Source organism: Fopius arisanus, unplaced genomic scaffold (assembly GCF_000806365.1).
Source record: "Fopius arisanus strain USDA-PBARC FA_bdor unplaced genomic scaffold, ASM80636v1 scaffold00087, whole genome shotgun sequence".
NCBI classification, from domain to species: domain Eukaryota; kingdom Metazoa; phylum Arthropoda; class Insecta; order Hymenoptera; family Braconidae; genus Fopius; species Fopius arisanus.
In genome coordinates this window covers 242,224-258,886 of record NW_011887826.1, presented here as the reverse complement: position 1 = coordinate 258,886, position 16,663 = coordinate 242,224, and the positions used below count along the sequence as shown (strand labels likewise).

Here is a 16,663-nt window from a genome sequence, read left to right as displayed (position 1 = left end):
ATTATTACACTTTTAATTATTCCACGTTATTTATTTTTTACAGTGTCCGATAATAAAACTCGGGGATTAGAACAGCCATTTTTTTTGATAAAGTTCATTCCATTTTAATTGAAGGAACAATTTGAATATTAAAAAAAATTGCGGGAAAAGATCAACACCAATTACGTAATTTTCAGTTTGAAAGATGTTATTTTTAGAAAAACGGCTGTCGGAAAAATTGTGCAATGTATTTTTTTTTTTGTGAACACGAGAGGAATCTTTTATCCCGGTGTTATTTCACTTTTGTATATGCGATTGTGGTGACCTGACTTTTGAAAAAAACCATTGAAAAAAGCCTTTCTGAATGGATTTTCGAGGGTTTCAAGGGAGACTGGCCTGAAAGGATGAGATTTTCGGACTTTGAGATAAATTCTCAGTGGGCAGAGCCACTGCATCCTTATATAATACCTTTCTCTCTCGATCCTCTCGTGTTTTGTGCTCTTTTTCAGATTACATCCGGTTTATTGCATTCGCTGAGGAAGTTGAAAGGTGACTCTATAAAGAAGTTGTCACATACCACTCCCGACAATTGTGGTGACTGAAAAGCGAAGAGGGATAAGGATTATAAGAGGATTTTAAGTGGGTGACGGAGGGCTTATGAGATCCCCGATTTACTCTTCGAATAATTGAATTCTTTCCGCGTTCTGGAGTTGAAAAAAAAACTCTTCAAGTAAAACAGGATATCGAGAGATCCTTTTGAGTAATAGACGAGCGAGGAATTAAATTAGACCGCCAATTGCTGCGAGCCACGCAATTAGGAAAATCTTCGCTCCCCAAATCAATATTTTTCCCCAATTTTTCAACAGTAATGAATTCACTTGGTTTTTTTTTATGATGCAATCCGTTTTTTATACTGGTCATTATTTAATTCAGTAGCTTGCGGCTAAAATCCGTGAAAATGAAATTGTCCCCGACAGAGAGTTGTCACTTCTCTCTCGAAATAGTCATTAAAAAAATTCAGGATGCAGGCGGGAAGTCTTTCGACACTTTTTTTTTTCTCTCCCAGCTTTTAATTTATGTTAATTTATATGCGACACCCGGGGAACGGGGGATGACAGTCTTACGTCCATTGCAGAAAAGTTCCTTGTGGGGGACTTTACGCACCAACGCTCGACCTCGTAAATTAAGATCCATTTTGGTCATAAAACCCGGTGAGAGTGAATGCAGAGACGTCGACATTAGAATATAAAATAGGGTACGTACGATAAATCTGGTTATGAAAAAGAAAAATAACGTTCACCGCTCATCCGTCATTCTTCATTCCGCGAAAGGATGACTATCATTATTGCTTTTATACGATTCTCCCGAGAAAATGAAATTCAGTCCTGCAGAAAGAGTCCGCAAAAACAGTTAGCATTTCATTTCGATGCCCAGATATTGCAAAATCACCTGATGACGAGAAATCGCTTGATTCTATGACTACCTTACAATTTGGCCGCCCTATTTCTTCACTGAGAATCTTCAATGGAGCATTCCCCCAAGAAAATTGTACGGAGAATAAATTCATTCAATACAGGTATTACTTTTCCAATCCCCTCGGGCTGGATAAAAAAATGAATAAAAAGTGTATATCAATTACTTGGAGGCTTTTATGGCTTTTATACAAAATCGAATAGCGTAACGGTCGACTCTGAGGGTTTTTCCATCCGCGAAACATCCGCATCGGATATTACTACCGTTCCATTGATCCGCATGTGGTCCTCACTCCCTTCGCAATCCCTTTGAAATGCTTAGTCGACCAATAAAAGGGGAAGAAACGACACAACTGTCCGCCTCTCAATGACCAAGACCACACAGATATGTACCCCATTCCCCACCATCCAATGCCAACTTCATCTGTCCCTCTCACTCGACTAATACTTTATCCCAAAGACGTTGGAGATCCTCTTTTCTACCCGAATCTCACACCGCCAAGTACGTGCCTGGTTTTTCATCGTTGAGACGTGACGCGATATCGCGAAATTGGAATGACTCAGATTTTCTTTTCTCGTCATATTTTAAAAGATATTCATTTATCAGGGAAATTAAATCATTTTATTACAACCGTTTTATTTATACTGAATTTTGCAATTTAGCAGTTCATACCGTGTTGGAGAATTATCCAATTTCGAGCAAGAGAAGCTGTAATAGATCCCCGATTTTTTTTTTGTTTCAAAAAAAAATTTCTGAAAAATTTTCCAGAAATTTTTTGAAAATTTGGAAAAAATATTACGATTACAATTTTTTTTACCCGTATACACCAGAAATAAATTTCCGGAATAGCGCCCTGAGAATGAAGAGGATATTTTGGAGTGTGTAGTTTCAATTCTTTTCTTCTTCAATTGCCTCTTTTATTTAATTTGGTGTTTTGATGGTGTGGGTTTCCACGGGGTCGAGCGGCTCTTCATGCGAGACCCCTATTTTTCTTTCCTTTATGCACCCCGGGTACTTGCTACCCTCCTTTGACTCTTCTCGTCCACTTTTCCACCTTCAGTGTCCCTCCCACTTCTTTTTCCGTATGACCTTTCTGTATTTATTATGGATGTGGTCGTTAACGAAGGGGGCAGCCTCCGAGCAGTCGGCCGATTTTAATTATTCCACTCTGACGGTACCGCTGGTGATTTGCTGAGCACAATGTTCACGGGAAAATACATTCGTTTTATTACTGTGGTAGTACACACCTTCTTCATCAATAATTCTGATTTAATTGAATAATTTAAGAATTATAATTCTATTCCTTCAACGCCAGAATATTCTGTTGTAAGAAGCTTAAGATATGAGGGCGGAGGGAATTTAATCTTAAGTTTTAAATATTCTTCTCTTCTATGCAAATACGGAAAATCGATAAAAGAAAGTACTTTCAATTTTGAGTACTTCAATTGCTCCCCGGAAATTATAAAAAATCAGGAAAATGGGAAAATCTGCGTAAACCTGTTCTCATATTTTAAGAAGTCACGAATCCCTTCAATTCTCTCAAAAACGTCAATTTTCATAACAAATTTCCCTTTAAATTCGCGACATGTATTTTTTCCACGAATATTTCGAAATAATTTCCTTCAAAAAATTCCTAGGTCTGAATAACCATTATAATTTTCCATCACAAGCTAATCCTGACAGTTAATTCTCTAAACTATTGAAACATGAAAATGTAAATTTTCCTTTTATTTTCAATAATTTGATGCTGCAGCCTGTTGAGAAATTAAATAGATAGATCCACCTCGAGCAGAAGAGAATGAAAATTTTTTTATTTCGCTGCTTGAGCGCTATTACCCCGGGGATTTTTTTTTTAAACCAATAAAGTTACACGTTGGATAGAGTTGCTGCACAGGTGGTGCGTCCCACGGTTCTCTGACCAGACGCAAATTAATCATATTTACCCTCGACAAACCTTTATGCGCGTGTATAGCATCCCTCATGAATTATGCACAGTGATTCGCGGTCGTTCAATTTATGCCGTTGAAAAAGGTACGCGGTGTGTATGCAATGTGGAGGCGTCGAGTGGTGTTGGGGTAGAAGAAGTCGGGGGGTTAAAAAAGTGGCGAGAGGGTGAGAAGGGAATCTCACGCGTCTCTCGATTCCTCTGGGCATCGATCTCAGTTCGATCTTCCTTCCAACACGCTTGGGTCTTTTCGAGGCGATCCATCACGTTAAAGGGTGCGCGTCGTCTGTCTAACGTAGAGTCGACGAGTTATACGAGTCAATTTCTGAAGTGAAGGGGGTGGAGAATGCCAAACCCCGTGGCTGTCAGGAATGATCGAACGATTCAAACAAATGTTTTTGGATTTTCTTTGGAGCTCGTTAACGGATCCCGGTATTAAATCGACATTAATACGGGTGAGGGGCTTTTAATTGCCCCGGGGCGGAGAATCGGGGAAAATTATCGGTGAGTGAGGTTCAAGTAACTTTCGCCAATACTTTTTTTTTCTCACTTCGTCACTGAATTGAAAAATATATCCAAGTGTGAATTTTTGGTCAACAAATAGGTCGGGGAGACAAGAGAAAATTGCGATTCGATTTTAACTTTCTAAATTGAAGAGAATTAAATTTTGATGTAGTGTTCATACTAATTTGCGTACAAAGTTTGTTGCTCCGAGTGCCCATCAATATTTTTACTTTCAGTGGATTTTTTTATCCGGGAGACAATTTTCAACAACAGTTGCCAGGTTAATTTGCAGGGTGGGGGGAGAAAATATTAGAGAAATACCTCTCGTCAAGCCGACGAGGGGCGAGCCCTTTGATCGGCTTTTAATCAGCGGAAAACGTGAGTGGTTTCAACCGGTGGAGCTACACCGAAGAGGAAAAAACCAGGTTGGAACCCCAAACAGTTGATTGGCGCGATTCTGTGCTTTGTTTAACGTGCCGCGATGCCAAACTGTACAGCTCGAGGCTAACAACGAAATCAAATGGAAAAAATAAAAGGCGGAAAAAAGGGAAAACCCTCGGTGGTTACGCGTAGAATCCACTGGTGGAATGGATGATTTTCAATTGTCCCCAAGTGGATTGTTCAAACGCTTTCCTAAACGCATACCAATTGTGGAAATTATTTCGTCCACTCACCGGTTTTTCCCTGATTTTTTCAGGAACGCATACGGTACACTAATTGGTTGCACTCTCAAATATTACGAAGAGGTAATACTGTGCAACGAATCAATATTAAAAAATATAGGATTTCGATTTTGGCTTTGGTAAAGATAATGCACTTGATAAGAGAAAATATTCTCTTCTCAATTTAAAAAATCGCAAATTTCCGGATTGTTTATGGAAAAACCGATATTTTATCCTGCTATCACGAAAAAATAATAGTATAACAACTATAAAAAATCGTGGTGTACACGTTATTTTCTGATTTTTAGTGAAATTTTTAAAGTTGATGTAAAAATTTCATGTCAACACGAGAAAAATTTGCGCGTTGAGTTTTAAAATTGCCAGCACCAATGGCGGAGTTTTTCCCTAGCGGGTACTCTGCGCCCCTTTTCCGGTGCAGCATTGGAATTTTTCTAAAGAATTTCCCTCCCCATTGAAAAAAAAAATTCTGTCAAGTTAATATACTTGAGACGATTTAATGTCTGGCTCTAATAAATTTAATTGGCAGAAATAATTTTTTCCCGCAGTCGTGCAGAATTATAATTATTCCCTGGGGTGAATTATACCCTAGCGGGAGTAATCTTTGAATATTTCGCGTGCCAGCCCACTTTTATTCTATCTAACCTGAGAATGAATATTTACTTTCGTTGCAGGATGAATTTCAAATTCTCGAACGATAAAATAATCTATCGAACTCCAGAATGTATTTATTTTTTTAATTGCCAATAAAACTTCTATCATAAAAATCCTATAAAAATATTGTAATTCCGGCGATACTCCGGGCGTTTTTACAACTGCATCAGGATATTATATCTGTTTATCTTTGAAATAACGAAGGAATATTAAACCTCATATTGCCGAATATCAAGGCATGCGAAATGGAATAAAAATTTTCCATTCAGAAATTGATCTATTGACACTAAATTTTTAAATTGACATTTCAATCTGAGCAATTAAAAAATAGACTCACCACTTTATCACCCAGGTTTCTCACACGACAGGGCAGATAAACCGTTTGTCCAACGAATGCGGTGACGTTTATCGCTGTTTGCTCGAAAACCGGAAGATCGCCGATGTCGTGGCCCTCCTGGACATCCTGAGCTCGTTCCCGCCACACAAGTGGATCCTCCAGAGGGGCTGAAAACGATTGATAAAGTCTTCATCAATTCCGATGAAGTAATATCACATTCGTCAAGCTAACGCCCGCCTCGTGGGATATTAGGAGAGACCCTTTCGTCATCGATCATCATCATCGTTGGACATCAGTAGTCCATCGCGACCCTCCATCCCCGTAATGAGGGTGAGGGAATTTTTCTAGGCCGAATATATCTCCGTATACTCAGGACCAAATGAATTGACTTTATTCATCAAACTATGCTGGGAAATGAAAGAGAGAAATGGCAGAATGATAATACCGCAGGGATGAGTGATCAGGAATATAATGATGGACGGTGAACCATAATAAACCACATACAGTCACTCTACAAATCGATGGACACGAGGAAATCAGCGACGAGAGAAAAAATGCTGTATCACGGCTTTTCTCAATGAACATGAATTTATTTCCATTCACTTATCAGAAAATCGGTAATTTTCATTCTTTGTCATTACCGTCCTGGGTGAAAGAAAAAATTGTAATCGGAATATTTTTTCCAAATTTTCAAAAAATGTCGGGAAAACTTTTCAGAAATTATTTTTATTCAACAAAAAAAAAATCGATAAACGACCGGGATAAAGTGAAAATACATGCCATTGCTTTTTCTTTTTCCTTTCGTCTCCATCAATGGAGATTTTAATAATGCAATTAATAATTCGCATTGTCCTGGAAAAATCAGTAATGCCGAATACTTTCCCAACCAAAACCTAAGTTTCCCTGGAATTTAATTAAACCCCAACATATCGATACGCCGGTTACAGCCGCTATTGTAAATTAATAAGAATAGATAAAACTTTAGAAAAACACTGGCCGACGTTTTTTTCACACTGGTGTATGCATTTGATGTTGCACGTATCAAAGTATAACATGGCGAGAAATAAATTCCGCTTCAGTTAGCGAGTAACGAGGCGTACCTGCGAGTAGTTTCATTTGAACTTGGCATGGACTACTCGTTTCCTCGTAAATTCCCATTTTTTTGTCTGCTCGTTTTTCGGCATTTCACTTCTACCCCCGATCCATACAACTCTACCGAAGATGCGAAAAAGAATTTGTCGTATACACCGCGTGAATTGCCCTGTTGTATGCACTCCCACCCACCCGGAGAATTATCCCCCCAATGGAAATAATCTGGGGGGAACCAAAAACCTTCTATGCAGAAGCGTGAAAAATGATAAAGCAAACAGGGAGGCCGTTAATTTCGCCCATGTTATACTCGGCTGAATTACGTCTGTGGATCCCATTTCCTCTTCAAAACAATGAAAAGACAAAAGTTTACAGCCCTGAATCCTATCCAAAAGCGCAAGGGACCGGGAATCATATATTTTAACCAGGCTAGTCATAAAATGCGGTTGAACTATGACGCGGTTGTATAGAACACGACAACTTTCAGACCAGATTTGTACATCGCTCTTCTCCATCTCTTCTACTTTTCCCTAACTCGTATTATCTATTTCATGAGAATGTCGTTAGATCCGCAGCTGGTGACTGTTCTTAAGTGATATTCCGGAGAAACCGCAATTCCACTCTTACATTCCTGTAAATCCTCTCCACAGCCAAAAATTCCCAGCAAAATTCCCAGAAAAATTCCCAGAAAAATTCCCAGGAAAATTCCCCTGACTCTCGGTAATTGCCGAAAATCGGAATAAGAATTAGACAAGTTCGAGTAAAAAGTGGATAGAAAGTTGGAATTATTACTCGGTATTTTTTTATTGCTTTCGTGAGAATTGGCGTAAAATTTTTTGCCTCGTTTTCAATATCGCCGGAATGTTGCATTCTGCGTCGCTGCAAATGTTCTTATAATTTATGATCATGATTGACATTTTTAGTATGCAATTCCATAATGTTGGTGGTATTAAAATTGTTATGCTCTGCATTTTGTGATCCTGAATTTAGTAAGAAGTACACGGGCGTTACTCTTTATATCTAAAATATAAAACTTAACAATTCGCTGGGTAAGCGGAGCTTAACGACGTTGATTTATATTGAAATAGTTTATTGAATTACTGTCTACCTTCAGAACACAATTTCCCATTTTTTAATCATTATAATTATAAAAAAAAATTCTGGAGTTTTCCAGAAACTTTTCGAAAATTTGGAAAAAATATTCCGATTAAAAATTTTTTTTACGCAGGATTCTATTTTTAAAGAAATGAAAAAAAAAATTGGATTATTACACCCCCACTATGATGTACCTAATAAAGTCTATTGTAAATAAATGACAGCTTTCGCGCCAGAAAATGAAAATATTGTCCTGCCAATTTAACTGGCTTCAATAAACTCTGTTGATCGACCAACGTCAATATTCGATTCCATCCCCGACATCCAGCCATCTGTGAAAATAAAATCCCTCAGGAAATAGCCTAGACTGAAAACCGACTCGCACCGATTTTCGGTTAGAGGTCTTCATGCTTTTCTGAATTGTTCCAAAAATCTTTCCCCGTCTGAAAATTCAATTATCTGTCTTCACCTGTAGACTTGATGACATCTGCATTTGACGCGATACTCCTGCGCAATAACGGAAATACGACGAGATGTACAAGATGAAAAAAGTGTAAGATTCTTTTTTTTCACTAATAAAAGTCAACTGGAACGAGTGCATGTGGAGTTGGTGCCACTTCAAACTTCATAAAAACATGGGGAAGGGGGTGGGGGGTGGGGTTGAAAAAAAAAAGAATTGAAAAATGACGAAATGGCGGAGCAGAGAGGGTGAGAAGAAGAGAAAAAGAGAAAAAGAGAAAAATAAGCGCAAGGGCAAAGGAATTCCACGACACGCTTCATCGTGTCGTGGTTCCCCTTTAACTCAACTCACTCATACATTTTTACTCCTCTTGTTATTTACCATTTTCTCGTCATTCTCACTTTTCTGCACAGTTTCAACTTTTTTCTCACTGGTAAGTACATACTTTATTTATAATTGGCGTTATTCCACGTGTACGAGCCATCCACTTTGTGTTGACCTTTCATCATGCTCTTTTTTACACGAGTGTAAAAGTGGGATGAGAAGATGAAAAGGAAAACTCAGAAAAATATGTAAGAGATAGTTTGGCATAAAGCGTCCTGACGATTTGTGGCATTCCTCGTGGATTTTTCAACATTTGTACTCTTGTGAGTAATAAAAAAAAAAGAAATTCCATTCGTGGCAGCTCTTCAAAGACTTGACGAAATTTGATCTGCCTCTGGAGGCTGTGCTATCTCCTTCTTTTCCGGTGATTCAATTTTCTAAATTATTGTTTGAATGGTGGGCGGACAGGGGTCCCCAGGGGATGATTTATTAACCTGTCGTCGGGACCGTTTATATTTTAAATGCGTGAAATATACACTGACGATACGTCAAGACTCTAACACCCACGGGTGATATAAATGGATGGGAAGGAATTGGTTTACACAAATCTGGTAAATGCTGGACGACTTTTCGGTTGGGAACAGGGGAAACACTAGAGCCTGGATAAATAATGGAGGGACACACGCAATGCTCGTTTTCGTTCGGCTAATTTTAGAGAGCAAGCTGAGTTAGAAACTTTTGGAATTCGATGGTATAATCATCAACTCTAATTGATCGTCCGGTACCTGGCAAAAATACTCTAATATATCCTTTAAAAATATAAGACCCTCTGAAAAAAAGAGCGTAAACACAAAATTCATCTGAAATTAATCGCAGTAATTATCAATCATTAATTATTTTTATTTTTATCAGGATCAGGATATCCTCCATCAGTAAATAAAATAAAATTGAAAATACGTTGGGAATTTTTTTTAAATTGCAATTAATTAGTGGATTTCCACAAGTAATGAGGAAAATGCAAACAATTTTCCCTGTGCACGAACTCAAAGCAATTCTTTTCAAGCTCACACATTGATTGCTCCATGAATTCGCCAAACTAGAGTAATTCATCGAATAAACTACACACCAAGTACAGTGCAATGGAGAAAGGAAAAATCACAGAGAGTTGGAGCTGCAAGCGGAAGCGTAAACTCCCCCAAGGGGAGATTAAAAAAAAACCCGCACAAGCGAGGGAATAAAGAAAAACTGGAAAATACCAAAAGTCGAAAGGAAAACGTTCGAAGAGAGGAGGGAAATGAAGTAAAATAAAAATACCGAGGTGAATTGGAGGGTATAAGAGAAAAAGGCATGGGATTACATCGGGAATTCCGAGCGAGAGATCACGAACAGGAAAACATTCGTTTGCTCGGAAACACCCGGAATAACACGAAACTTCTAAATCAACCGGTGCCCAAAGGCTCGGGTCCTGTACATAATGTAATGTCTGTACACATTACATAATTATATAATCACAAGTATTTACTCATCATCAATCACCGAATGGAAAAGCTACGGTTTTCAAGGCCTCCTAACTTTTCTGGATTTTTCTGAATAGCATTGAGTTCGTTTAATAACATTTAATTTTTATATCATCATTAATGGTTTTCCGTATAATTCATTGAATTTAGATAAAAAAGATTGAAATAACCGTCTCGCAATTTTTAGGGCCAGTTTTTCCTCTTTTTTCTTCAAAAAATGAAGCAATAATCCCGGAAAATCAGAGCAACTTTTTTCTGCGGGTGTTTTGCGGGATTTTTCACTCGAGAGCGCCTCTGACTCCGGCTGATGTGAAATCAAATGATATGGAAAACTCTACGGCACTTTAAAAGCTTGAGAAAATGTCCTAAAAAGGAGGAAAAAATGTGAACCAGAGTGACTCAAGATGGATAAAAACTTTGACTTTATTAAACAAAAAGTGGTGGAGTACGTGGTGGAGGATTGGGTACTTATACAGGAGACTGTGTGGATGTCTCCTGCCATCCGGTACGATGCACGGAGAAAACTCTTAGGGCTTTTCAGGGGGATATTAAAATTACCTGACCAGCGACCTTAAACCGCCATCCCTCTGTCGCGTTTTCATATTAAATTCTGGCGGATGCGACTCCATCGTACCCGATCCACCCTTTTTTCCTCTTTTTTTTTCACTTCCGATTGTACGGTAGCGCGCTACTTCCCGGGGAAGAAAGCTCTCTGGTTCCCGGGTTGAGTGGAAAATATTTTCCGAGCTATCTCTTAATCATGATATCAAGTTTTCGTTCAATATTTGATATTTGTTTATTAAATTTCAGGGAGGAAATTCAGCTGCGGATTCTTCGAATCGTTCGGGGATTTAAATTGAATCGTGGAGGGGTCCACGTGGGGGGATCCCTCCCCTCATCGAAGGTGATATTAAACCGGGTATCAGATAATATAAGAGTGAAGTCACCCGGCTGAAAAAATTGTAATCGGAATATTTTTTCTAAATTTTCAAAAAATTTCTGGAAAACCTTTTCAGAAATTTTTTGGAAATCTAAAAATAATATTCCGATTACAATTTTTTTATATCCGGGCAACTACTACAAAATAATGTGTATCCCTATATTTCAGATATTAATTAATTGAAAAGAAACGCGAAAAGAAATTTAAGACGACTCATCGTCTGGCGGTTAATTTCGTTTGTCCACACGCGAGAGACATGCAAATCTGGAAATTTTCGAGGCACCCATGTGCCTTAACCACGACAAAGTAAAAAGATAGAAGAGTAGAATGGGATCAGACGATTCACCGAGTCGTTATAAGGTATACGGTAGTACGTGCACCAGTTACCAACGGTCCAAAGTAGTTCTGGCCTGTATGGGCTAGACGAGTAAAACTTTCGCCAAAATCCCATCCCCTACCTTTCACTCTACCTCATCCACGGAAAGTCCAGGGAAACACTGTATGCTATATGCCATACTCCAACAGTTTTCGGTGGGAAAAAGCCACTTGTATATACCCCCATGGGTTATGGTCTCTCTGTGACTCACATAGATACTCGCGACGCGTTTCAAATTTTCGGGATAAAAGTTTTTGACAGTGTGATATCAATGTGGGTATATAATCCCGTGGATTTCAAAAGAATTTTATTTTCATTCAGCGTTCTGATTCGATGGGTTACGTGCGTCGAATTGATAATAAACATCGCGTCATTCACTTTTTTCAGAGGCTAAATGCAGGTGTTATTATGGCCTTCCCAAATTTGTCCTTTTTCAATAGAGAGAGTAATTAATTGAAATGGAATGATGGATTACGTGGCAACATCAGCGATTGATCGATGCAACGGCTCAATGCATTGAATTCTATTTTCCCTCCATTTTTATTTATTCGGATGGATTTTATGCCGTACTCGAAAAAAAATTGAGAAATCCTTTTCAGCTATTCCGCTTTACTCCATTAAATTGTTAATCATTGAATTTAATTAGAGGAGAAATCGATAGGAAAATTGTAAAATGCTTGAAGTCGAAAAAAGTGGATTTAGAGTATTCCCTGAAATTTCCTTGTTTTTATTAATTCTTTCACGATTCTTACAATTTTTCTCATTTTCAAATGATTATATGAACGGGTTAAATTCATTTTACGGTGGATAATTGTACTTTCTTCCGAGGACAATGGCGATAAAAGTAAAATGAGATTGAAGAGTGCGGAATTACGTAGACGAGATTAGTGAGTACTCCCGTGAATCATTCTATGAGCATAAATTAGCGCCCCGTCACAACGCCGGTTAATTAATTAAGCCAAATTGTCCTAAGCGTGAGTAACTGCTGCTGCTCAGGATACCACGTAAGGCTTCAACACCGGTCTCATTTTCATATCACCGATTAAACTTTTTCCTCATTTAAAAAAAAATATCCGGTGTTACATCTCGCGTGATGAGAGTACATCCCATTTATCAGCCAACGTAACCATCAATTAAAAAATGTTTCCCCCAGTCCGCGAAAGATTTTCTTCGTCCTCTAGTATTTTTTCTTAAAATCAACAATTTTCTGGGTGAATCAATAAAAAAAAAAGCCACAACTTCAAAGAGATCTTTCAATATTAAATGAGAAATAATATATGTCCAATGAATATTTATTTGAACATCCGGACGTGCATTTCTCTCCAATTCCCGAGAATTAGTTTCACGTTCCCTTTTAGCTATTTCGTCCCGTAATTTTTCGCCCCGCTATTTCTGCAGATGAATTCAGCGGCATTAAAAAAAAATAGTACATTCAAAAGGAATACGAGAATCGAGAACCCCGGGGCCCGTGAAGTCGGCAATTAGACGTGGAATTTTCAGCATCCATCACCCCTAGAGTCCCTTCAAAGCTTCAGACATCACCCACCGGTCTGTGACGAAGGAGAAGATGCTTTTTCGTCGGAGGGCAATGGAAGGGAGAAGGGAGGGGTTGGGTTAAAATCGGTACACAAGATGTTGTGTGCACACTAACACCGAGGAGACCCTTGTAAATAGAAGAGAATGAACTGTCTGCTCTGTGTACACTGTATTTGCAAGAAATGGCAGGAAGAGCATGAATTAGTTTAATTTCTCGGTGGCATACTATGGACACGAGTATTGTGATTAACTTTCTATGATTCTATTAATTCCACTCCTTTCGTGTAATCCGGTGAATTCCTTGATTGACTACTTTGCGGTGTTGCGCCGTCTGAATTCATTCACCAGGAAAACAGACGGAATTTGATAATTTGCGCGGGCAATTTTTTTTTTTGTTATCCATTTTTTTTATCAGCCGAACGTTAATCTTTCATATATTCGCTCCCTAGGGGATATTGAAATGATCATACCCGACGGCGGTACAACAATAAAACATCTCTGACTTTTGCAGGAGGAAATTGACTTTTTTCCAAAAATCTACCTCATGGAAAAATTTATATGCAAATAATTATGTATGACATGGACCTGATATACCGCATTTTTCTAGCCTCTAGATCCCGGCTAAAAAAAAATTGTAATCGTAATATTTTTTCAAATTTTTTTTTGTTTCAAAAAAAAAATTTCGGAAAAGTTTTCCAGAAATTTTTTGAAAATTTGGAATACAAAATATTCCGATTACATTTTTATTTACCTGGTATCATACACCCGGAGACACGTTTTTTTTTCGATTTTTTTCTCAGACAATTCGGTTGGCGACTTGAAGAACGAAAATATATCCGGAAGTAGTGCAACCCCGCCGGAAATGAGGGCCTGGGGGACGTCTTGGTACATGCAATTACAAATAAAAAAAAAAAAACGATACGAACCAGATATCGAAGTGTTTGGATGAATAACGAAGAATGCTACGATGACAATATAAATTCGTGACGTCATCTGGCTGAGGTCCAATTCTGTAGCACTCGGTAGGCCACCGATTCTTGGCCCCTTCATCGTACTGCATAGTTTTCGTTCCTGACACGTGAATGTTCGAGTCGTTACACCCGGCAAATTAGATGGACACCGTAGATTTTAATAAACACTTCCTTCCTCTTTCAAATTCACTACACATGAACGCACTGTAACCCGTTGCGCAATCACTCTGGGCACTCATCCAAATTCTTGATCGACACCGATTTATCCCCCTGGAATGTTTTGTTTATTTCCACTGATGAAAACCAAATCGTTTTATTTTCCCCTTCGCAATGGCCTTGCTTCCATTACAAGATACATCGATGTACTTTCCGTTTGCGTCACTCCAGGTAGTATCTCATTCGTAAATGCTCACCATCAAAATCATCTCTCTAATCCCCACTTTATATTTTTATTTCTGTCACAGGTTTTGATGATAGAAGTCTCCGATCAAAGGCCGACGGGAAATTTATCCGCACTTTGTCACTGAAAAGAAAATAATTTTTTTTTAACTCAAGTGATTCTTCAATAAAATACTCCATCCCTCGATTTAATCATTCCGTGAGGATTATAATAAATTTTGTAATGCAAATACTTCATGGTTCTCTCCGAGATTTTGCCCGGTTCAAAAATTCCCCTAGGATTATATTCCGGATCTACACCAAGGCAATATCTTTTTTTCACGTTGAGTTCCTCGTGAGCTGACACTGATACCTGAGACAATGAGTGAGAGAGTGAATGAGAAATGGTGGAGATGAAAAATACATTTTCGTAGCGGAGAAGAAGGAATAACTAAAAATAAAAATATCGAGAGGGTCGGGGGTGTAATCAATCATGTAGAAACTAGCGATGATAATCCCTGGTGATAACAGCACGCCCGCGTGCGAGATATGATCCCCATTTATGACACGGGGAAAGGGGGTAACGTGCAGTTCGGGGGTGTCAGGGGGTGAAAACTGAAAAATCGCGTCGGGTCCGGGGCAGTCGCTGACAAATGAACAGAGTGAACCCGAGAGGGGCCTCTTCTACCCATTCCCTTCTCGCTTACTCCAGTTATAAATTCTAAAAAATGTTTAGAAAAAAGGAATACAGATGAATGGACATGGTTGGGCGAGGGGAAGATTGAAAAATCACGTTAATTGCCATTGTCGGCCGATAAATTAACTCCCGGGGCTTCTTCGTGTCTCTGGGGGCTTCAGAGATGAATATACACTGCACCGAGAAAAATTTATTATGAAATTTGCTCTGACGTTTAGTAATTTTTGCGCTGAGACACCCGTGTAAAAAAAATTGTAATCGAAATATTTTTTCCAAATTTTCAAAAAATTTCTGGATAACTTTTCAGAAAATTTTTCCAGAATTTTTTTGACATTTTGGAACAAAAAATATTCCGATTACAATTTTCTTTTACCCGGGCATTTTCACCTCAATATTTCCTTCTGCAAACTACTATATTTATCGTGAAATTATTTTTAAGACTTGTAATTAAAAAAATGGATTTTTGGAATTGAAAAAATTTCTGTTTTCGCACTTTACGCGATCTTGCTCGGCTTCCAGTTCCATATTCAATCTTTTGAATAAAGCCATTAATTAATTTCTGATTTAGTTGAGTAGCCGTCTCTTTCCCCCATCAGCATCTTAATCACTAAAACTGATTATTCCATCAACAGCAGCGTTCATAATGACGCTTGAAACACGTCCTGCATTTAATTAATTCCTCCAGCATCTTCTATTACTCTCCTGTCGTCGTGATATATTCAAAGAACTCAGTCCTGTCGAAACATCGTCAACCTGACACTAATGTGAATTGCAATGCCATGAGAAAATACGTAATTACAGCGCTACCTTAATTAATGCCTTTTGAAGCTCGTCCGCATTCATCATTTCCGAAAAACAGACAGACTGAAGTCTTTTAAATCATCATCATTACTCGCAGCTTCAAACAATTCAATCATTCAAAAAATTACATTCTCATTTGCAAAAGGGTCGCAATTAAAAGAAAATATTTATCTTTCACCGCAAATAGAACAAGTGCATTTTTTGACTTCCAGTTTTTATCGAATATCTTGAAATTGAAAATAGATAGAAATATTTTCATGACTACCTTTTTCATAGCTCTCCCTTTTCTCTATAAAAAATCTAGAAACAATAATATCGCTGCAGTCCTTTAATTCCAAGATACCAGCCAAAAACGGGTGTGGAAAAAATCCAGTGTACGATCATTCGAGTTCTGAATTTTTATTTCCAGTCTTGAATAAATATTTCGATTAAAAAATTATGAAGCTGCAGGGGTAAAAAAATGAATTTAACTAGTTTGTTGGAGGTAGTGAAGCGATGGAAACACGGTAAAAGCGTTAATTAATAATACTGGGCTGAAAAGCCACAGAGAAGAGGAAAATGCTGGCAGGTGCAAGGCCCTACAAGCTTCAGTGGTGTACCTCCGTTACGGTCTATTTATAGGGAAATTCGTACATACAATGGCCGAGTTATCCTTCGGTTTTCCAACCTCTCCCCTCTCATGTTTTCATGAAGTTACTTCATTTACTGATTATCTAATTTTCAGTTCACATCTCTGTAGGATGTTCACAGCTTTTGTTTCCTGGATATTTAATAATAATAATTATTTTCATTATTATTCATCCACTGAATGCGATGAATTGATAAGAGTGTCCCGGGTAAAAAAAATTGTAATCGGAATATTCTCAAAAAAAACGTCATCTAAATTATAAAAAAAATTTTCTGAAAA

General features: G+C 38.1%; 1 protein-coding gene across 1 annotated transcript in view; it reads right to left on the bottom strand.

The window, feature by feature from the left end:
- Positions 1-16,663, bottom strand: part of LOC105270423 (uncharacterized) — a 39,503-nt gene that overhangs the window by 21,259 nt on the left and 1,581 nt on the right. Inside the window, exons 2-3 of the mRNA XM_011311334.1 lie at positions 13,836-14,403; positions 5,573-5,739 (exon numbers count right to left, since the gene is read on the bottom strand). Of these exons, the coding sequence (XP_011309636.1) occupies positions 5,573-5,739; positions 13,836-13,959 (291 nt within the window). The 5' untranslated portion in view covers positions 13,960-14,403. The remainder of the gene's footprint in view (positions 1-5,572; positions 5,740-13,835; positions 14,404-16,663) is intronic.